General features: G+C 42.4%; 1 protein-coding gene across 1 annotated transcript in view; it reads right to left on the bottom strand.

The window, feature by feature from the left end:
- Positions 1–19,972, bottom strand: part of ADGRA2 (adhesion G protein-coupled receptor A2) — a 281,780-nt gene extending 261,808 nt beyond the window's left edge. Inside the window, exon 1 of the mRNA XM_075346114.1 lies at positions 19,570–19,972. Coding sequence (XP_075202229.1) covers positions 19,570–19,796 — 227 coding nt within the window. The 5' untranslated portion in view covers positions 19,797–19,972. The remainder of the gene's footprint in view (positions 1–19,569) is intronic.
- Between the last annotated feature and the right edge of the window lie 4,524 nt (positions 19,973–24,496).

The raw sequence follows: 24,496 nt of genomic DNA on the forward strand, positions 1-24,496 counted from the left end.
TTCCTGAGAAAAAAACGCATTCGATATGATGTCATACACATCTCATACAGATGCTAGGCAAGAAAATAATCACACACTCACAGAGCACTCGCTTGACTTATGGAATACCAAACGGATTTCACTTATCCTACTTCTCTTGATGAAAATCGGACCAATTTTTTATACGCAAGTGTGAGCAACATCATGGTCGGAAAGCTAGAAGGAGCAAGGTGAAGGAACCCAATGGTTTGATACTATCATGATAATGGTGGAGAAGACCCTGATGGACCTATCTAGGCTGCAGAAGATTGATCTTCCTATAGAGTGTTCCTCTATCAAGTCCCATGGCTCAAGATCGAGCTGAAGGCCGTTAAAAGAAAGAAAGCGTAACCTTGAAGTGACTGTCTCATCTTGGACATTTATAACATATTCACAGAATATGGTATAAATGTGTAATATTTGAGAATTCTATAACTGGGACATGCATCGATCTGGAGACAAGGACCCTTTGCGAAATGGAGAGGTGTCCGCAAATGCTTACACATGTTGCCATACGAATGCATGGAGAGAGTCTTATGTGTCCTCTAAGCCGACGGCGACATGATACGTTTCCCCGTTCCTGAGACAGATGTGGGTTCCTTAGGTGGATATCTGTGACAGACATACCGTTATGGAGGCATTGGTGTCTGACCCACTGCTGACACATTCTTATATAAGGCGTGAGAAACTTAAACACTCCCTGTATATCTGCTGTACATATAGAAGCCAAAACGAGGTTTTCGTCTCATGCATTGTAATATAATGACCTCATTAAAAATTAAATCGGTATACCAGCCACATCCGCTTTCCATGATATTACACATACAATAACAATACATGGTTTAGGTTGGACATTTCTAAGCGTCATCTTTACTGGACCATGAACACAAATCCAGCTCCACTGAAACAGAAATCCTGGAAGTTTTGACATGGCAGCTACAAATAGGACTCTGTCCATGACTTCAGTCCATGAAAAAAGACTGATACAAAGTTTATACTTCTATAATAAGACGTTCTACCCCCCCCCTCCCATGGTATAGGATTTCACTTGCTCGCACAAGGCACATTGGTGGACTCTGTTCTCCCACATCTGGAAACACTTGAGTTTTGTGAGTCTGGCCGTGTCACACAGAGTCTTGCTGCACCTATCTGCAGAGCTCGCCCCGTCTATATGTGCGGCTGTGTAAGAACACGGCTCATGTTTAAAACATGAAACGCCTTTAGCATATCAGAATTCTATGGATACGGAAATCTGCACTAACAAAGCGACAACACATACACCGAGGATGCACTTACACTTTAAGATTTTAGGTTGTCCGAGATGCCCATTTATACAGATTTTTCAATATGAGATCTGCATACATATATGTGACTACATACCAGTTATGTGAACCATTCATTTTGGTCAACTTGTTTTAAAGGGGCACTCGTACTAAATCGGCCTATCGGGCAATTTTTACCCCGACAGGAGACTTTGTACCCATTACAAGGTGGAGCAGCAGGTAACATGCCTGACACCAGCTCTATCATTATCTATAAGACTGCTGGAGAAAACTGAATGCAACAGTTGCTGTACCAAAGGGATTATAAGGAGCAGCGGTCAAGTATATGCACTGCATCTCCATTCTAAGGCTATGTTCACATGTCCTGTAGTCATCCGTTAGAATGGATCCGTATTTTAACATGAGAGTCTATGGAAAACGGATCCATTAGCAGATTGCTAGTATTTAGCCATCCCGTTGAACTTGTATTTGTAACGGCTCTGTTGTATTCTTAACGGATCCGTTACAAATGGACGATAAACAGAAATCTGTTAACGGATCCGTTGTCCATAGACTTCACATGTTAAAAACGGATCCCGCAGACATCTGTTATTTAGCAACGGACAAAAAAAGTTGTGTTTGCAGAACTTTTTTTGCAAATGGATCTCTAATGGATGAATACAGGACATGTGAACCCGGCCTAACAAGTCATCCCCCCTCTGCCGATCGGACAACCCACTCCTGCTAAAACTGTATATGTGATTATAGACTGTACACTCATATGGGAAGAATTAGCTTTCCTGTGTGTGTCTAGTTAGTTTGTGTTACATTAATTTATGCTGTTTCTTTACCTAACAATCTTTTACAATGTAGACCAATATGGATGATCATGGTGGTTTATCTTCACAAGACACCAACCATAGGTGGCATAAGAGTGCCTACAGATACTTATTAAGCTTTACTTATATAGTGCCATCACATTTGGCAGCACTTTACAGAACACAGAACCTCGGTGCTGTAAAGCTACACTGGTAACCAATGAGCCATCATGCTGCCCCTAATTTCTGCACTGTCCTGCTACCATTGTCATTGATTTGTACAGAATGGTCCCTCCAAACGATATGAGATAAGAGAGCCGGGTGCTGTCACACATACTTCCTATAGAGATGTATAAGCGGTTGTGTGAATGTTTAACTATTTTCGATAATGCTCTTCCTCAGCACGGATAGCATATCGGTAGAGAAGAAGAATTGTATAGTTGGAGAACGAGGGGGTTGGGGAACAAATTATTTTTACCAAGTAATGTGATCCCTTTGTCCTATGCATCAGTGGGGTGGGTCCATCGATTTAATTGATTTCTCATCAAACCTAATCTCAAATTGCCTCCTAAACAGCTTACAACTCTGGAGTCTCCTCACTTCTTGGTTTCTGGCATGGTGAGCGCTTCTCCTTGAATGACAGTGAGCAGCAGAGCTGTAATATTAATAGAGCTATATAACTCAGGATAAGTTCTGTTGTAAAACATTCAGCTACCAGTGGTTTCTTCTGTAGTGTACACTGTTATCGGTGTGTTTACAGTGCTGGCCAAAAGTATTGGCACCCCTGCAATTCTGTCAGATAATACTGAGTTTATTCCTGAAAATGATTGCAATCACAGATTCTTTGGTATTATTATCTTCATTTATTTTGCTTGCAATGAAAAAAACACAAAAGAGAATGGAACAAAAATCAAATCATTGATCATTTCACACAAAACTCCAAAAATGGGCCAGACAAAAGTTTTGGCACCCTTAGCCTAATACTTGGTTGCACAACCTTTAGCCAAAATAACTGCGAACAACCACTTCCGGTAACCATCAGTGAGTTTCTTACAATGCTCTGATGGAATTTTAGACCATTCTTCTTTGGCAAACTGCTCCAGGTCCCTGAGATTTGAAGGGGCCTTCTCCAAACTGCCATTTTGAGATTTGAGATCTCTCCACACGTGTTCTATGGGATTCAGGTCTGGACTCATTGCTGGCCACTTTAGTAATCTCCAGTGCTTTTCATCAAACCCTTTTCTAGTGCTTTTTGAAGTGTGTTTTGGGTCATTGTCCTGCTGGAAGACCCATGACCTCTGAGGAAGACCCAGCTTTCTCACACTGGGCCCTACATTATGCTGCAAAATCTGTTGGTAGTCTTCAGACATCATAATGCCATGCACACGGTCAAGCAGTCTAGTGCCAGTGGCAGCAAAGCAACCCCAAAACATCAGGGAACCTCTGCCATGTTTGACTGTAGGGACTGTGTTCTTTTCTTTGAATGCCTCTTTTTTTTCCTGTAAACTTTATGTTGATGGCTTTTCCCAAAAAGCTCTACTTTTGTCTCATCTGACCAGAGAACATTCTTCCAAAACGTTTTAGGCTTTCTCAGGTAAGTTTTGGCAAACTCCAGCCTGGCTTTTTTATGTCTCGGGGTAAGAAGTGGGGTCTTCCTTGGTATCCTAGCATACAGTCCCTTTTCATTCAGACGCTGACGGATAGTACGGGTTGACACTGTTGTACCCTCGGACTGCAGGGCAACTTGAACTTGTTTGGATGTTAGTCAAGGTTCTTTATCCACCATCCGCACAATCTTGCATTGAAATCTCTCGTCAATTTTTCTTTTCCTTCCACATCTAGGGAGGTTAGCCACAGTGCCATGAGCTTTAAACTTCTTGATGACACAGCGCACCGTAGACACAGGAACTTTCAGGTCTTTGGAGATGGACTTGTAGCCTTGAGATTGCTCATGCTTCCTTACAATTTGGATTCTCAAGTCCTGAGACAGTTCTTTTGTCTTCTTTCTTTTCTCCATGCTCAATGTGGTACACACAAGGACACAGGACAGAGGCTAAAGGGAACCTGTCAGCAGAAATTTCGCCCAAAACCTAAAAGATTCCCCCTCTGCAGCTCCTGGGCTGCATTCTAGAAAGGTCCCTGTTATTATTGTGCCCCCTGTGAGACCAAAATAAAGACTTTATAAAGTGGTACCTTTTTGTATGCAGATTCTGTAATTGTGACACGGGGGCGGGCTGCCTGATGGCCGTTAGTCTGCCTCCTGCCGCTTTAGGCCGTCCCCCATCACTGATTTCCATAGCTGTGGACGCCGCCCAGTGCTCCACAGGTCCCCGCGCATGCCCAGTGCTCATCTCTCGTGGATGAGCACTGTGCCCAGTGTCACCGCTGGTGACGTGCGCGCAGGCTTTAGATTCTGGGCGGTGCTGTGATGTTTATTACCAAGCCACCGCCCATAATCGCGGGACCGCGCTTTCCCCCTCGGCGTCCTTCGTTCTGCGCAAGCGCGGTGCTCCTGACCCCACGTCACCTCCTTCTATCTATTTCCTGCCTCAGGGCAAGATGGGAAGGAGGTGACGTGGGGTCAGCAGCACCGCGCTTGCGCAGAACGAAGGACGCCGAGGGGGAAAGCGCGGTCCCGCGATTATGGGCGGTGGCTTGGTAATAAAAATCACAGCACCGCCCAGAATCTAAAGCCTGCGCGTACGTCACCAGCGGTGACACTGGGCACAGTGCTCATCCACGAGAGATGAGCACTGGGCATGCGCTGGGACCTGTGGAGCACTGGGCGGCGTCCACAGCTATGGAAATCAGCGATGGGGGACGGCCTAAAGCGGCAGGAAGCAGACTAACGGCCATCAGGCAGCCCGCCCCCGTGTCACATTTACAGAATCTGCATACAAAAAGGTACCACTTTATAAAGTCTTTATTTTGGTCTCACAGGGGGCACAATAATAACAGGGACCTTTCTAAAATGCAGCCCAGGAGCTGCAGAGGGGGAATCTATTAGGTTTTGGGCGAAATTTCTGCTGACAGGTTCCCTTTAAGTCAACTTTAATCCATGTCAATTGGCTGCAAGTGTGATTTAGTTATTGCCAACACCTGTTAGGTGCCACAGGTAAGTTACAGGTGCTGTTAATTACACAAATTAGAGAAGCATCACATGATTTTTCAAACAGTGCCAATACTTTTGTCACCCCTTTTTATGTTTGGTGTGGAATTATATCCAATTTGGCTTTATGACAATTTTTTTTTCTTTTCATTGAAGACAAATTAAATGAAGATAATAATACCAAAGAATTTGTGATTGCAATAATTTTCAAGAAGAAACTGAGTATTATCTGACAGAATTGCAGGGGTGCCAATACTTTTGGCCAGCACTGTACACACAGAAATAACAGGGCATTTGAACAAATACATGGCTTAGGACAATGAAAGCAGTGATTAGGAGAACTGCTCTGATTGCTGATGATGCTGGGCCTGTAATTTTACAAACTTTATCACAGAAGGTTCTCAGAAGCCGAGAGGGAGGAGAAGAAGGTGAGAAGACAACTGTGGTATAGAAATTAATGGGCTGGAGACAAGAGGCTTGGATATTAGGATTTAATTTCTCCCCTTGAATGTAACTACTGTGCACACTTGGCCAGGCTCTGGACAGACACTAGAGGCCGAGCTCCATGGAACTCAGCTGTACACTATGTAGGATAAAAGTTCTACAGGAGAATGACAGCAATTATAACAAGTCAATTGTAAACTTGCTTATTTTCATGCCATTTAAAACATTAAAGCAATTTAATAACTTGAAATACCCCTTTAACTATGCCTAAGGCACTCTATAATTTACTGTTAAAATGTTTAAAGACTTTTTTAACTCCATTATGACTTCTTTACTTTGTAAAGTTTCCCAAACTCTCCATTTTTAGCAGTACAGGCCAAAAATTAGGAGGCCTCCCAAGTCCCTTCTCAGCAGATTATGTTGAGACAAAAGGAATCCAACTTAATACTTTGGCGCACAGCTATCTTAGGTGTATGGGCATCTTTACAAAGAGTAACATTGATATGTGATACATCAAACAACTCACATTATGGTAACTTTTTACATGAAATCTCTTGCCAGACCATCTGTGCATATAAACACATGCAAAAAAGCACTTGACAGGATTTACTTGGCGGTCTGTTGTGAAAGAGAAGCATATGTGCAGATGATCTGGTATAATTGGCTGGATGCACATTACAGAGGAGAGCATTGTGCAAGAGCTGAAAAAATCTGACTGGAGACCTTATCTATAAATGTGCACTATTGTAAGGCTGAGCTATGGACCTCTTTGGATCGGATCTGGTGTATGGCATCCGGTATGGCTATATACTGCTCTGTATACTGGAGGGAGATTTCAAATTCCAGCTACAGAAAAGATTAAAACCAAACAACTGGAGCTCACGAATACGGCCAGAAGCAAGTACAGTCACCGATGACGGGGTCTCTACAGCTTGGACAGCATCCTAACTTTTGTATGGTCGGTCTATGATTATCTCAGGCTAAGCTAGATAAGGAAATTATATTCTCAGAAAGGAAATCACAAATATTCCAACAAGTGTGAACAAGAGGAATACAAGAAAGTCCCCACAGATAACAGCAAAGAAAACATAAGTGCTGTCTTTATCTTTGGAGGGAAGAGCGTGATAAAGAAAGACAACATGTCATGACAGTCAACCCGATCCTGGATTATATGGAAAGGTCAAAGAGAAATAAGTGACTTCCAATATTCACGTTAAAGGGGTGGTTCATTACTCTGCAATAGTGGTCACTTCCCGTTAAAACTGATAGGGAAGGCTTTTGTCAAATACCTTGTTCAGCCAATTCTGCCTCTGAGCGGCGCTATTGCAGTCAGCTCATCCCCATGAACTGACCCTTGGTCTCCGTGACCTCTGAGATCCGGTGATGTCACGTCAACTTCCAGTTGACCTGACATTACCGAGGCCGGCTCCAGTCTTCGTGAGTGACTGGGTTGTGGGCGGCATTTCACTGCTCGTCACAGCCCAGCATCTTGCACGCACTCTCCTTCACTGCAGAGTGCCGCAAGCAGGCGCGATGCTGGGCTGTCACGAGCGGTGAAACTCCAACAACAGCCCAGTCACTCATGAAGACTGGGGGCCAGGTTCAGTGATGTCGGGTCAACTGGGTCAACAGTTGAAAAGTTGTACTAGAGAGAACATTTTGCCACAACTTAGGAGATTGTGCCACTGATTGTGTATTTCTAGCCTCATTGTGAACAGTAAATACATAAATATGTATCTACTTTTCTCTAAAATAATTTGTCAGTTCCCTTTTACTCTGTATAGCGCAGAAAAAAAATTCTGTTAAAATCTGAAAACCATGAACAAGTTTCTCAGAGCAAACCTATAATTCTTATTTAGTGACACTGTCATGAAGTATAAGGGGATAACTGGGGACCAGGGCTCCTACATTGATCCTCAGGTTAGGGGGACCCTAACTGTCCCTTATCCCAGAGGTACTTCTAATTGTGAAGAGGTCTGGACTGCCAGCCTAGCCCTGCTCCTGGACAACCCTGTTCTAATGTCCCTTCTCCCCCACCACGGGAGGGCCAGGACAGGAGTGGTTAAACCCACACAAATAGACAAATGGGAAAACCAAAACTTTAACTCACTGCAATCACACACAAAGGTATTTTTTTAAATGTAGAGGAAGTAAACCACATGCAAAATACACAAACTACATATGAAATGTTTGTACGGCTTTGGGCAAACTTTGTGTCCCGTGTGGATATATCTGAAGGGAGCTAGCCAATAAAATATCTTCAAGAGCTGGCTAATTTGGCTGTGTGGGGTGGAAGGGAACCTGTTGTCTTCTCCAGCTACTAGGTTCTTGTAATATGCTTCTTTATTAAAGGGGGTGTCCAACATTGAAAAAATCTGGTGACATGCTACTCTAGTCACTGGACCACTGCAGTCAATCACGGGCTTATGTGGTCCCATGATATCTGGGCATCAATTTCGAAGACAGGGCAGAGCACCAGATTGGCATGTGCTAGATGACTGATGGAGTATATGTATGCCTACGAGTTGTGCCTAAGAAAATGTGTTTTCACTGTTCAACAATCCCTTTAAGCAGTAACTATAAATACATTGTATCCCTTTTATGATCGTAAACGGACAAAATTGCAAAGTGTTTGTAAAAACACAGAGTGTTTAAACTTACATCTCATTAAAAAATGTCACCATTCTCAAGGGATTATTCTCCCTGGAAGATGTTGGTCGAAACGCGCGTCGGGGTGGAGGAGCACATTTTCACTTTTTAAGCTGATTGTAAGGGGTAAGCCCTTTATTTTCATCTTATGGAACTCTTTCAATGTCTACTACTTATTTCCACTGTGATATATACTAATTGACAAAGCATTTATTAGTCAGGACCTTCTTTGACATTGCCTGATATATTGCTACATTCGTTCCTTGCTAGAATATATATTGTATTTCACCTTTACAGCTTTTTATGTACTTTGGATGTTGATGTGCTCCTTTATAGTGGCATATTTGTAACTATTTTTTATCTTTTTGCTATTTCAATAAAGATTTTCTATTTTAATATTTATCATAAATACTTTTTTCTTGCATCTTCGATCCTTTTGTTTCATATTGCATAAGTGAAGTATCAGTACAATATATATACTTTTTGCACAACCTTGAGATAATATATGTATAATGTGTTTGCTACTCATCGGCTAGGTTACCTGCCACCTCTGCTTTCTATGAGTTCCGGCCGGTCTCCTAGGCAACGAGCACAGCGCTTACAAGCTTTTTCCAATAGCTCTGCAGCTATAGTATCATGCTTCTCCCATGCTGCAGAGATAAAGCTGCCTCTGCCTCGGAGAGCACAACGTTTGGGTCATTGGTGCGATAAAGTGGCTGATCCAAGCTGTAATGAAGTAGGAGCCCACCGCCCCCCTCCCCCTTCAGAAGATGCGACAACCTCATTAAGTAGTCCTGTACATCATTCTTCTATCGATCTACAATTTATAGCGCTGTCTATAAACCCGGACATGTGATGCTCCATCTGTGGAAAACCAAGTTCCAGCTGGTTGTCAAATAATCCTGACATTTGCAGCTGCAGAGTCCCAATGTTCCTACCTCTTGTATGGGATGGAAGCATGTGCTGACCATGTGTACACCACTATGAGACGCAAACATTGTGTCAGCTAATATTGGTGCCAGCTACTCATGTGCTTCTGATTACAGTCCTGCCAAACACAGGAACGTCCGTCCTGAGAGACGTGTCCACACCTATGGCGGGGTGCACAACACAACTGATGGCTGGCCGAGCAACCAACCAATACTGTTGATGTTAAAGCAGATCTACCACTATATTTCACAGTACATAGTACACACCTTACTAAATACATCTCTTAGACCTGATCAGGCTGGTGCCCTTACTATGAAACTCCACATCAGAATGACTATATACAGTTAGGTCCAGAAATATTTGGACAGTGACACAAGTTTTGTTATTTTAGCTGTTTACAAAAACATGTTCAGAAATACAATTATATATATAATATGGGCTGAAAGTGCACACTCCCAGCTGCAATATGAGAGTTTTCACATCCAAATCGGAGAAAGGGTTTAGGAATCATAGCTCTGTAATGCATAGCCTCCTCTTTTTCAAGGGACCAAAAGTAATTGGACAAGGGACTCTAAGGGCTGCAATTCACTCTGAAGGCATCTCCCTCGTTAACCTGTAATCAATGAAGTAGTTAAAAGGTCTGGGGTTGATTACAGGTGTGTGGTTTTGCATTTGGAAGCTGTTGCTGTGACCAGACAACATGCGGTCTAAGGAACTCTCAATTAAGGTGAAGCAGAACATCCTGAGGCTGTAAAAAAAGAAAAAATCCATCAGAGAGATAGCAGACATGCTTGGAGTAGCAAAATCAACAGTCGGGTACATTCTGAGAAAAAAGGAATTTGACTGGTGAGCTTGGGAACTCAAAAAGGCCTGGGCGTCCACGGATGACAACAGTGGTGGATGATCGCCGCATACTTTCTTTGGAGAAGAAGAACCCGTTCACAACATCAACTGAAGTCCAGAACACTCTCAGTGAAGTAGGTGTATCTGTCTCTAAGTCAACAGTAAAGAGAAGACTCCATGAAAGTAAATACAAAGGGTTCACATCTAGATGCAAACCATTCATCAATTCCAAAAATAGACAGGCCAGAGTTAAATTTGCTGAAAAACACCTCATGAAGCCAGCTCAGTTCTGGAAAAGTATTCTATGGACAGATGAGACAAAGATCAACCTGTACCAGAATGATGGGAAGAAAAAAGTTTGGAGAAGAAAGGGAACGGCACATGATCCAAGGCACACCATATCCTCTGTAAAACATGGTGGAGGCAACGTGATGGCATGGGCATGCTTGGCTTTCAATGGCACTGGGTCACTTGTGTTTATTGATGACATAACAGCAGACAAGAGTAGCCGGATGAATTCTGAAGTGTACAGGGATATACTTTCAGCCCAGATTCAGCCAAATGCCGCAAAGTTGATCGGACGGCGCTTCATAGAACAGATGGACAATGACCCCAAACATACAGCCAAAGCTACCCAGGAGTTCATGAGTGCAAAAAAGTGGAACATTCTGCAATGGCCAAGTCAATCACCAGATCTTAACCCAATTGAGCATGCATTTCACTTGCTCAAATCCAGACTTAAGACGGAAAGACCCACAAACAAGCAAGACCTGAAGGCAGCGGCTGTAAAGGCCTGGCAAAGCATTAGGAAGGAGGAAACCCAGCGTTTGGTGATGTCCATCGGTTCCAGACTTAAGGCAGTGATTGCCTCCAAAGGATTCGCAACAAAATATTGAAATTAAAAATATTTTGTTTGGGTTTGGTTTATTTGTCCAATTACTTTTGACCTCCTAAAATGTGGAGTGTTTGTAAAGAAATGTGTACAATTCCTACAATTTCTATCAGATATTTTTGTTCAAACCTTCAAATTAAACGTTACAATCTGCACTTGAATTCTGTTGTAGAGATTTCATTTCAAATCCAATGTGGTGGCATGCAGAGCCCAACTCGCGAAAATTGTGTCACTGTCCAAATATTTCTGGACCTAACTGTATAGTTCTGGATCTAAAATAGGGTTTTTATGGTTCCAGCCTAAATCCTCATTTCACCTCTTCTAACACTATAGGGCATACCTGACCCATCAAAATGTAAGTGCCAGCAGCTTAGATTCTCCAGGCACCATAGTTACTAATCTATATGTGTATGATGATAATGTTTAAACCGATAGTTTCCAATATCCATGCTCAAAGAAATCCAACAGGTCATACAATGAGGAATTTCTGAAAAGAGTTGTCCCTAACATTCACCATCTGTAGATAAGATAGGTGACAAACATATGGCTATGTGCGCACTTTGCGTCGTCCTAGTTGCAGTTCAAAACGCATATTTTGGCAGAAATTGCATTTGCTAAAGTTGCTTTTGGCCATCAAAACGCGGTAAATACGCGTGCGTATTTACCTCGTTTTAGCTGCGTTTTTTACTTGCTTTTTCATTGCCTAAAGTCAGATGCGTTTTGAACACAAAGACATAAGAAAATAAAGTTTAAACATACAAACACTATGAAAAAAGGGGAAAAAAAAGAAAAGACATTATTTAAATCATAGCGAAAATAGTTATATTTAATGAAATTACAGCGGTTTTATACTATTTTTGCCAAAATTATCAATAAATAATTTTCTTTATTTTAATTGTCGGACTATGTGTGTGTGTGTAAAGGCACATATTCCATTATTTTGAAGTCAGAAAAGCATGTGTTTTTGTAGTCCAAAACGCATTGTTTCTGCAGCTAAAAAGCAGGTAAAACGCTGGAATTTTGATGTTTCTTGCTTTTTGCTACTTCTCATTGACTTCAATGTTAGCAAAACGCAGCCCAAATGGCAAAAACAATTGACATGCTGCTTCTTTGAACGCAGGGTTTTTGCCACAAATTATGCAAATTAAACGCTGCGTTTGGAAACGCAAAGTGCGGACAGGAATTCAACATTTTCCATAGACTTTGCTGGAAAATCAAAATGCATGCCTTTAGGCATGAAAACGCTGCAGTTCAAAACGGACCTAAAAAGCACCTGAAACGCAGGTGAAAACGGAAAGAGCGCACATAGCCTAAGATGGATGGGTTTCCCACTCCCCATCCCCAATTATAAGCCAGGGGTCCTGTGTCCCCCATTTGAATGAAGAAGTAGTCCTACATGTGAATTACGGCTCCTCATGAAATTCATGGACCTGATGGAAGGCTGTACCTGGCTATCTCCATCTGTTCCATAGCTGATGTCCTAGTGCACAATTGTGACTATTACTCCATCAAAAAGGAGGACACAGGAGCCATGTTATTGTAAATGGTGGGAATCCCAGTATTTTGACTAAAGCGGGCTTTACATGCTACGACATCGCTCAAACGATCTCGTTGGGGTCACGAAATTGGTGACGCACATCCGGTCGCTTTAGCGATGCCGTTGCGTGTGACACCTATGAGCGATTTTGCATCATCGCAAAAACGTGCAAAATCGCTCATCGGTGACATGGGGGTCCATTCTCTAATATCGTTACTGTAGCAGTAACAAAGTTGTTCCTCGTTCCTGCGGCAGCACACATCGCTGCGTGTGACACCGCAGGAACGAGGAAGCTCTCCTTACCTGCCTCCCGGCCACAATGCGGAGGGAAGGAGGTGGGCGGGATGTTCGTCCTGCTCATCTCCGCCCCTCCGCTTCTATTGGGCGGTAGTTCAGTGACGCTGCTGTGATGTCGCTGTGACGCTGAATGTACCGCCCCCTTAGAAAGGAGGCGGTTTGCCGGTCACAGCGACGTCGCAGGGAAGGTAAGTAGTGTGACGGGTCCGGGCGATGTTGTGCCACACGGGCAGAGATTTGCCCGTGTCGCACAACCGATGGGGGAGGGTACGCACGCTGGCGATATCGGTACCGATATCGCAGTGTGTAAAGCGGCCTTAAGGGCTCAGGCAGGTGACCATATTTTTGGTCCAAGTCCAATCCATCAAAATCAGGTTGAACTCTGAGCAGTGTTATTCGATGAGCAGTGCCCATGTCTGACTTTCTCCTCGGACCGGGCGGCTCAAGGAAAAAAATCGCATGCCTGCACGATATGCCTCTGAACATGGATGGCACTCACCCATTCAAGTCTATGGGTCCATGATAAAAATCAGTGATGACCTCGCGGTCTGATTTTCATTGACTCACAGAATAGAGAAGGTGAAGAAACTTTTTTTGAGTATTTTCTATATCAAAGAAAATGGATCCTACTCTGATCACAGTCTGGTTAGTACAATCGGACTGTTTTGTTTTTTCTCAGATGGAGCAATACGGTGGTGTGAACCCAGCATAAGAGAGATCGCACATATATTATCTCCTAGAAATATGTAATAAATGTCATTTGTGGGATCACCCCATCCCCATGGAGGTGCCTTACTAATGTATACGTGACAAGTGTGTGACCCGATGATCACAGCAGCGTAATGACACTTCTTCTCTAGCAGAATCTGGAATACCACGTCCGAATTTGTATGACTTGATTATTCTAATTTTCATACTTTTTCCTACAATTTATTGTGACTTTACAACTAGCAAAACATACGGTAGTTACATAGGTTGAAAAAAGACCTGAATCCATGTAGTTCAGCCTTCCACCACCAATTATACATTTTGTCCCGAAGTCACTTATAACCAACAATGTTGTGTATACTGAGGAAATCATCCAGCCCTTTTATATAAGCTGTTATAGTATCTACCATTACTACCTCTTGTGGTAGGGCATTCCGCAGTCTGACTGCTCTAACTATAAAGAACCCTTTCCTATTTAGCTGCTGGAATCGCTTTTCTTCCACTCGCAGTGAGTGCCCCCTGGTCCTTAGTACTGTCTTTGGAAGAAATAAGTCATGTGCCAGTCCTTTATATTGACCACACATGTATTTATACAAATAAATGAGATCTCTGAGATGTCTTTTTTCTAAGCTAAACATATCTAACTTTTTCAACCTCTCATCATTTGGGCGGCCTCCATTCCTTGTAGTAGTCTAGTTAGCCGCCTTTGAACTGACTCTAAAGGGGGCTTTACACGCAGCGACATCCAATGTCGCTTGTGAAAGCACCTGCCCCCGTCTGTTGTGCGTCATGAGCAAATCGCTGACTGTGGCGTACAAAATCACAAAATCACTAGTACCCGTCACACATACTTACCTTCCTAGCGACGTCGCTGTGGCCGGCGAGCAGCCTCTTTTCTAAGTAGGCGGTTCATGCGGCGTCACACGGCAGGCGTCCAATAGAAGCGGAGGGGCAGAGAGCAGCCGCATGAAAGGCACGCCCACCTCATTGCTGGAGGACGCAGGTACGGTATTGTTCGTCGTTCCTGGGGTGTCACACGCAGCGATGTGTGCTGCCTCAGGAATGACCAACAACCTGCGTCCAGAACAAGGAACGACATTTAGGAAATGGACGACGTGTCAACAATCAACGATTAGGTGAGTATTTTGCATCGTTAGCGGTCGCTCATACGTGTCACACGCACTGACGTCACTAACGAGGTCGGATGTGCGTCACGAATTCCGTGACGCCAACGATATCTTGTTAGCGATGTCGTTGCGTGTAACGGGGCCTTTACTTCTGAATGTCCTTTTTAAAATGTGGAGCCCAAAACTGGATCACATATTCCAGATGTGGCCTTACAAGTGATTTATAGAGGGGTAACAATAGGGATCTACAAAATAAAAAAAAGTAATGAGTAAAAGATTTCTACGACTGTCAGACTATTCTAATGAATATGAGGAGCAGATAAAAAACCCTTTAATATGAGACCCCACTGTGTCCGATCGTCATGGAGGTGACATAGATCTGTCCTGCAGGTTGATCTCTTCACCAAGATATGTTGTATTCAGTATATATTATATACTCTGGAAATCTGATACTAGACCACTGCAGCGATTGTCCCATTAAAAAAAAACCCTTTCTTATAAGGCTATGTTCACACAAGGTTCTTAGAGGCAGAAAAATCTGACAATGTTTTCAAGAGGAAACTGCTTCAGGAAACGCTGCTTTTTTATGCATTTTTTACAGCCTTTTAACTAATGGTTTCTTTACAGTGTGCGATGCTTAGTGATAAATGATTGCAAACCGTGGACACACTTGCCGGGTTGGTGGTTGATTACTTACCTGTTTACACAGGCCACTGAACAGACTGTACTAAAACGCTTAGTACCTATAGGATGCGAGTTTTCTAGGCTACACAAGTCCTGTTTACACCGGGTGATGTGCTGCCGAGAACCTTCATCTTTTTGGGCACTACAAAAGATCATGTTACCTAACAAACGAGCATTTCGCCCATTCCTTTGCTGATCCACAACCTGTTTACACTGCAACGTTCTAGGAATGTCCTTTTAGCGTAATTTTTCAGTGTAAATGGACCATTTTGGGGAGAATTCCCCAAGGAATCTGCTTCAAAGATCTGACATGCCACAAAAAAAACCCTGTCGTATGGATATTGAAATTAATTGGAAAACTATTCAAAGTGTGTTTGAGGTTTTTGATGTCTCTGTTCACATGCAAGTCTTTGGTTCTTATTCTGCAACAAAATCCACACAAATATACGTTTCAAACCTGTTTGCAAGTTTCCCCTTCAAATGAATGAGAAAAAGATCACGTCTTGTTTTTTTCTGCACATTTTTAAAGTGTGAGAAAAATATCATTATGTTAATCCATTTCTATGTGGAAATTGTGGTAAAACGTGTATCTTTCACACGGTTTTTCATGTGGTTTTTGGTCAGGTTTTTGCAGTGGAAAGGCTCCCAAAAAATACGCCCTATTGCTTTACCCCATATTATAATTAAAAAGACATCAAAAACTATTCTGAAAAAAACAGCACCAAAACTGCATGACTTAGAAGCGTTTTTCAGTGAGGATTTTCCAGAAAGAAAATTCTATATCAAAAGAGGTTTTCAAAAACGCTGGGTTGGAAATGAAAAAGAGCTCTGAAAGGATCCTGATGGAATCCAATCCAAACTTGGCACTGTCCAATTGGAAAGCTTAAAAAACAAACACCAAAAAAAAACCCTTCTAGGAAAAAAGTTCTTCCAAAGCTCTTCAGGAAAAGAAACACTCCTCCAAATAAGGAGCGTTTCCTGCAGCGGTTTCCATTTAAACAACTGGTTGTTCTTGAATTTCTCAAAAACTCTGAATAGAAGAAAATTGTTTAAAAGAACTGAGGGTCCTCAGTAGTTGATACCTTTTAATGGTGAACTGAAAAGATGGTAATAATAGCAGCTTTTGAGACTACTCAGGTCTCTTCATCAGGCTCAGTAGACGAGACCTGAGTAGTCTGGAAAGCTGCTATATATTACCATCTTTTCAGTTAGCCATTAAAAGGTATCAACTACTGAGGACCCTCAGTTCTTTTAAACAATTTTTTATCTCTACTGGCTAACACAGTACAAAGATAAATTGTACCTGTATCTGAATATAAGTGGAGTCTTACATAACATTAAGGGGGTCATCTACTTTGTACCTCCCATATTGGCCATTGTCACCATGTGGTGGTCCATTCATTAGAAATGATCCCATGCAATACCACATTTCTACTGGAGCAGTGTACCGCCATCTAAAGTGTTCTCAGGTGATACAAGTAATTTGGAGTTTTCAGTTTGCCTCATTAAGGGCCGTTTCAGATCAGCGGTATTCTGCCGCACTCGCAGATCCGGCATAAGGGCAGTACAGTACTTTACAGTTCACTGGCAAGCTCCGGGCACATAGGGTCATGTGACCGGAGCATGTGACAGCATGTGACCAGGGCTTGCCGCACTGTCTGTGAACTGTAAAGTACTGTACTGCCCTTGTGCCGGATCTGCGAGTGCGGCAGAATACCGCTGATCTGAAACGGCTCTAAGGCTGCTTTCACACATCAGTTTTTTGGCATGATCCGGCGAAAAAACTGATGTGACGGATCCAGCAAAAAAACGGATCAGTTGCATCAGTTTTTTCCATCAGTTCCTTCAGTTTTTTGACAGATCCGGTGTGATTCTGAGCATGCTCAGTTAAAAAAAAACGGGTCCAGCGTCCATAGGCTTCCATTATAAAACATGCTGTACGGCGCCGGATCGGGCGTGATCCGTTTTTTTTTGCCAGACACAAAAACGTTCACTTCAACGTTTCATCCGGCCGCCACACAAGTAAATTTTACCAGATAAGGCAAAAAACGGATGAAACGCAAGGCCATCCGGCACAATCCGGCGATAATGAAAGTCTATGGGGTAAAAAATCTGTTTTTTTTAGTTTTTGCCGGATTGTGCCTGATGGGAAAAAACTGATGTGTGAAAGCAGCCTAAGGCCCCTTTCAAAGATCAGTTTTTCGCCATCAGTCACAATCCGTCGCAGATTGTGGTTAAAATGATGCGACGGATCCGTTTTTCAACGGATCCGACTAGCTGGGGGCTAAATAATAATCGGAGCATCCTCAGTTAAAAAAAAAAAGAATCCGTTGCTGGATTCCGTCATTTGACAGATGACGACGGGTCCTGCGCCCATAGGCTTCCATTCTACCAAACGACGGACGGCGTCCATTTTTTCGACGTACACAAAAAATGTTACTGTGGACGTTGTCTTTGTCCGATGGACAAACATTTTTCGATGGATCCGTCGAACTACAGATGAAACATGAGGCCATCCATCGCAATCTGTCGCTAATACAAGTCAATGAGAAAAAAACAGATCCAGCGGCATCAGTCGCCGGATCAGTTTTTTTCAAAATTAGACGGATTGTGACTGATGGCAAAAAACTGATGTGTGAAAGGGACCTTAGAGAACGGATTATCCAGAGAGGACAAGTTATTGCCTATTCACAGGATAGGAAAATACAGATTGGTGGAGGTCTGAACCCTAAGATCTGCAATGATTGGCAGAACAGGGCAGTCTGATCCTTGACAGGACACTTACCTTGGTTGAGAATGGGGCACTGCACACGCCCTACAGCCGCTCCATTCATTCCCTATGGGGTCGCCCTTGGCTTTTTCCGGCATTTCCATAGAGAATGAAAGGCGCAGTGGTTGGGTATCTGCACTGAGCTCCTAACAATCTGATAATCAGTGGAGGTACCAGCAATCCGCCCCCCGATCTGTAAGATATCACTGCCTGCAGCACGGATGATTACATCTCCACCGGACTGCCCCGAGTATTCTCATTCATACAGTAAATATAATGCATATGTATAATATAATATATCCTCACAATGTGTAAGATATTATTATTATTATTATTATTATTATTATTATTATTATTATTGATATAGAATGACCATGGGATGATAAAAGATCATCACCTGGGGAAGTTGCTACGTTTTAGTGTTTAATTGTGTATTTTTGGTTCCTTTTGTTATATTGAAAAGAAAAAAAAAAAACTGACTGCAGAAACAAAACTAAATATAAGACTGGTATATACTGCAAGAAATAGGGCCATAGGGAGAACACAGCACACCGCAGCCGAGGACGCTCCGGACTACACAACTGCACCAAACCCTCAGCTGTGAGCAGCATGGAGCCCGGATCAGCCCCGAAATCTGATCAGTCAGTGTTCACACTCACCCCCGCCGCAGAGGAGACGACGGAAAACAACATGGATTAGGAAGTGGTAAAGGATCATTAAACAATAGAGAAAAAAAAGCTATGAAAATAATGAAAACCTGACCAGAAAATACTATAGAAAAGACACACAGGGGAGATCTAGACTCTACGTATTGTCTGTTATCTATCTATTTATTTATCACTCTATCCATCCATCTAATTGCTATCTATCTATTATCTATCTATTATCCATCTATCTATCTATCCCTCTATCTATCTATCTATCTATTATCTATCTCTCTAGCTATCTATTATCTATCTATCTATCCCTCTATCTATCCCTCTATCTATCCATCTATCTATCCATTATCTATTCATATCTATCCCTCTATCTATTTATTATCTATCTATCTATCTGTCTGTCTGTGTCTATCTATCTATCCATCTATCTAGCTATTAACTATGTATCTCTTTCTCTTTATCCCTTTATCTCTCTATTTATCCATCCATCTCTATCGCTCCATCTCTTTCTATCGCTCCATCTCTCTATCCATCCCTCCCAGCCGCCCCTTTCTGGGCTTCTTCGCCCCATATCTGCCCTATTCCGCCATGGTGGTGCCCATTCACTACATAACATCTGTCGGCAGCAGCAGACAGGAGATGTCGCACGCGCGTCCCTTCCTCCCAGGTCTGCGCCACTTCTTGCATCCACAGAGGAGTGAATGAATCTGAAGAAGTTGCGGACTTCAGCCCCTCTCCTGCTGCGCGCCCCTCTGCCATCCATCAGCTGGGATCACACATCTGCCCACACTCCGTTAACCCCTGTCCCTCCAGTGTACTCACAGGGTGCCGGTCTTGTTGGGCAGCAGGGCAGGGTCGGGCACCTCCAGCAGGTCCTCATTGGTGCAGATGACCTTCTTCCTGGGGGCAGAGGAGCCCACCCCGGGCTTGGGGCGCTCCACCACACACTTACAGCTGTGGATCAGGACAGGACAGCACTGACTCCATCCCAGGAGGCTCAGGAGGGACAACACTAGGAGGAAACTGGGGCTCCCTGATCCAAACATCATGGCAGGCAGGGCTACCTATCAGCCATGCTATGCTGCCCCGAGCGCAGTGCCACCTCTCATCAGCACGTCCTGCACACTCCTTCACCAGCTCTCCAGAAAGTGTGAGATTGGGGCAGAGAGAAGCTGCATGTTGCTGGAGCTCACACGGGTAATCCCATAGGGAGAGGAGAGGAGCTGCTGCCTATATGATGGCACATAGCGGACTGAGCGGAGCTGCCGGAGCCGAGCCGCCCCTCCTGCCCGAGCACTGCGCGCGGCCCTAGCGCCGCCCGCCGCCCCGAGGACAGCTCCGTACCCAGGAAAGTGGCAGGAGACGGAAGCGGACGGGGGCAGAGGCTTCCTGCAGCTACATATAGCATCTGTGTATATATAGTGACAGCTGTAAAGTGAGACAATACCCCCAAACAATATAAAATATAATGTGTGTGTGTGTGTATATATATATATACATACAAAACACACACACACATGTATATATATATATATATATATATATATATATAGATAGATATATATACACATATTTATAATTGGTAATATATATATATATATATATATATATCCATGTCACTATAGAAAAGTCTAAACATGCACCTAATACTGTGTGTGTATATATATATATATATATATATATATATATATATATATATATATATATATATATATATATATATACAGTACTAGGTGCATTTTTAGACTTTTCTATAGTGACATACGGATGAGAAACCTGGTCGATGAAGAAGCAAGAGAGAGGAAATATCAGTACCTTTGAAATGTGGTGCTGGAGAGGGAAGGTATCAATACCATGGACGGCATGAAGACCAAACATATTTTGGACCAAATGAAGCCAAACATGTCACTCAAAGCGAGGATCACCAAGCTACGACTTGTCTACTGTGGACACATCATACAAAGAAAGCAATCGCTAGAGAAGGACATCATGATCGGAAGAATAGAAGGAATGATGCAAAGAGGAAGAAGAGCAACCCGATGGCTTAATACAATCAGGATAACTGCACAGAAGACCCTGGTGGACCTATCTAGGCTTACACAAAAGATTGATCTTCTTACAGAGAATACATCTATCAAGTCGCCACGGCTCAAGATCAAACTGAAGGCTGTTAAATAAGTGAAGATATATGTACACAAAATATATATATATATATATATATATATATATATATATATATATATATACAGTACAGACCAAAAGTTTGGACACACCTTCTCATTCAAAGAGTTTCCTTTATTTTCAGGACTCTAAAAATTGTAGATTCACATTGAAGAGATAGAAACTATGAATGAAAACGTGGAATGAAATACTTAAAAGAAGTTTGAAACAACTGAAAATATGTCTTATATTCTAGGTTCTTCAAAGTAGCCACCTTTTGCTTTGATTACTGCTTTGCACACTCTTGGCATTCTCTTGATGAGCTTCAAGAGGTAGTCACCGGAAATGGTTTTCCAACAGTCTCGAAGGAGTTCCCAGAGATGCTTAGCACTTGTTGGCCCTTTTGCCTTCACTCTGCGGTCCAGCTCACCGCAAACCATCTCGATTGGGTTCAGGTCTGGTGACTGTGGAGGCCAGGTCATCTGGAGTAGCACCCCATCACTCTCCTTCTTAGTCAAATAGCCCTTACACAGCCTGGAGGTGTGTTTGGGGTCATTGTCCTGTTGAAAAATAAATGATGGTCCAACTAAACGCAAACCGGATGGAATAGCACGCCGCTGCAAGATGCTGTGGTAGGCATGCTGGTTCTGTATGCCATCAATTTTGAATACATCCCCAACAGTGTCACCAGCAAAGCACCCCCACACTATCACACCTCCTCCTCCTCTATTCTTCACGGTGGGAACCAGGCATGTAGAGTCCATCCTTTCACCTTTTCTAAAAAGACACAGTGGTTGGATCCAAAGATCTCAAATTTGAACTCACCAGACCAAAGCACAGATTTCCACTGGTCTAATGTCCATTCCTTGTGTTCTTTATCCCAAACAAGTCTCTTCTGCTTGTTGCCTGTCCTTAGCAGTGGCTTCCTAGCAGCTATTTTACCATGAAGACCTGCTGCACAAAGTCTCCTCTTAACAGTTGTTCTAGAGGTGAGAAGGACCAAACATTTGGTCTGTACTACATATATATATATATATATATATATATATATACAGACCAAACATTTGGTCTATGTATATATATATATATATATACAGACCAAACATTTGGTCTGTACTACATACATATATATATATATATATATATATATACCGCGGGTAAAATAAGTATTGAACACGTCACCAATTTCTAAGCAAATATATTTCTAAAGGTGCTTTGACATGACTTTATCACCAGATATCAGTAACAAGCCATCCAATCCACACGGGCAAGGAGACTAAACCATAGATGTTCATAAATTATACATAATAATGAAATATGACACAGGGAAAAAGTACTGATCACACTTACTCAAATGTATTTAATACTCCATACAAAAGCCTTTGTTGGTGATGACAAATTCAAGACGCCCCCTGTATGGAGAAACTAGTTACATGTATTGCTCAGGTGTGATTTTGGTCAATTCATCCACACAAATACTTCAAATACTGTAGCTCTCATGGGCTCCTGTTATGACCTCTGGGCTTTAGTTCCTTCCATATATTTTCTATTGGATTCAGCTCCAGTGATCGGCTCGGCCATGCTAGCAGATATATTTTCCCTGAAACCAATTGAGAGATTCCTAAGCTGTATGTTTGGAATATTGTCTTGATGAAGTATGTACCCTCATTTCATCTCCATCATCCTGGTAGATGGCAGCAGATGTTTTTCAAGAATGTCTCAGTACATTAGTCCATTCATCCTTCCTTCAATTATGTGAAGTTTGCCAGTGCCATATGCTGAAACCCCCACCAACCCATGATGTTCTCACCTCCAAACCTTACTGCTCAAATGGTATTTTTGATCTCCAAACATGGTGTGTATTATGGTATCCAAAAAGTTCAATTTAGATTTCATCTGACCAGACTAAACTGTGTGCAGAATTATTAGGCAAATGAGTATTTTGATCACACGATAATTTTTATACATGTCGTTCTACTCCAAGCTGTATAGGCTTGAGAGCCAACTACCAATTAAGTAAATCAAGTGATGTGCATCTCTGTAATGAGGAGGGGTGTGGTGTAATGACATCAACACCCTATATAAGGTGTGCTTAATTATTAGGCAACTTCCTTTCCTTTGGCAAAATGGGTCAGATGAGAGATTTGACGGGCTCTGAAAAGTCCAAAATTGTGAGATGCCTTGCAGAGGGATGCAGCAGTCTTGAAATTGCCAAACTTTTGAAGCGTGATCACCGAAAAATCAAGCATTTCATGGCAAATAGCCAACAGGGTCACAAGAAGGGTGTTGGGCAAAAGAGGCGCAAAATAAAGCTGCCAAGATACCATTTGCCACCAGTTTGGCCATATTTCAGAGCTGCAATGTTACTGGAGTATCAAAAAGCACAAGGTGTGCCATACTCAGGGACATGGCCAAGGTAAGGAAGACTGAAAAACAACCATCTTTAAACAAGAAACATAAGATAAAACGTCAAGACTGGGTCAAGAAATATCTTAACACTGATTTTTCAAAGGTTTTATGGATTGATGAAATGAGAGTGACTCTTGATGGGCCAGATGGATGGGCCAGAGGCTGGATCAGTAAAGGGCAGAGAGCTCCAGTCCGACTCAGACGCCAGCAAAGTTGAGGTGGGGTAATGGTATGGGCTGGTATAATCAAAGATGAACTTGTGGAACCTTTTCGGGTTGAGGATGGAGTGAAGCTCAACTCCCAGACCTACTACCAGTTTCTGGAAGACAACTTCTTCAAGCAGTGGTACAGGAAGAAGTCGGTATCGTTCAAGAAAAACATGATTTTCATGCAGGACAATGCTCCATCACATGTATCCAACTACTCCACAGGGTGGCTGGCCAGTAAACGTCTAAAAGATGAAAAAATAATGACATTGCCCCCTTGTTCACCTGATCTGAACCCCATAGAGAACCTGTGGCCCCTCATAAAATGTGAGATCTACAGGGAGGGAAAACAGTACAGCTCTCGCAACAGTGTCTGGGAGGCTGTGGTGGCTGCTGCACGCAATGTTGATCGTAAACAAATCAAGCAACTGACAGAATCTATGGATGGTAGGCTGCTGAGTGTCATCATAAAGAAAGGTGGCTATATTGGTTATTAATTTTTTGGGGTTTTGTTTTTGCATGCCAGAAATGTTTATTTCTAAATTTTGTGCAGTTATATTGGTTTACCTGGTGAAAATAAACAAGTGAGATGAGAATATATTTGTTTTTTATTAAGTTGCCTAATAATTCTGCACAGTAATAGTTACCTGCAAAACCAGATATCCTCCTAATATAGCCAAATCTAAAAAAAAAAACCACTACAACTTCCCAAAATATTTAGGTTTGATATTTATGAGTCTTTTGGGTTGATTGAGAACATAGTTGTTGATCAATAATAAAAAAATCCTCTAAAATACAACTTGCCTAATAATTCTGCACACAGTGTATGCTCTGCCAGTATTTAACACGCTTGTCTAAGGTTATGTTCACACACTGCATCTTTAACTGCATTTTTGGTGTGTTTTTGAGGTCACAAAGATGTACCTAAATGCATGCATTTCCTTCCCCCAGCAAAGTCTATGAGATTTCTATTT

Source organism: Anomaloglossus baeobatrachus, chromosome 4 (genome assembly GCF_048569485.1).
Source record: "Anomaloglossus baeobatrachus isolate aAnoBae1 chromosome 4, aAnoBae1.hap1, whole genome shotgun sequence".
Lineage (NCBI taxonomy): Eukaryota > Metazoa > Chordata > Amphibia > Anura > Aromobatidae > Anomaloglossus > Anomaloglossus baeobatrachus.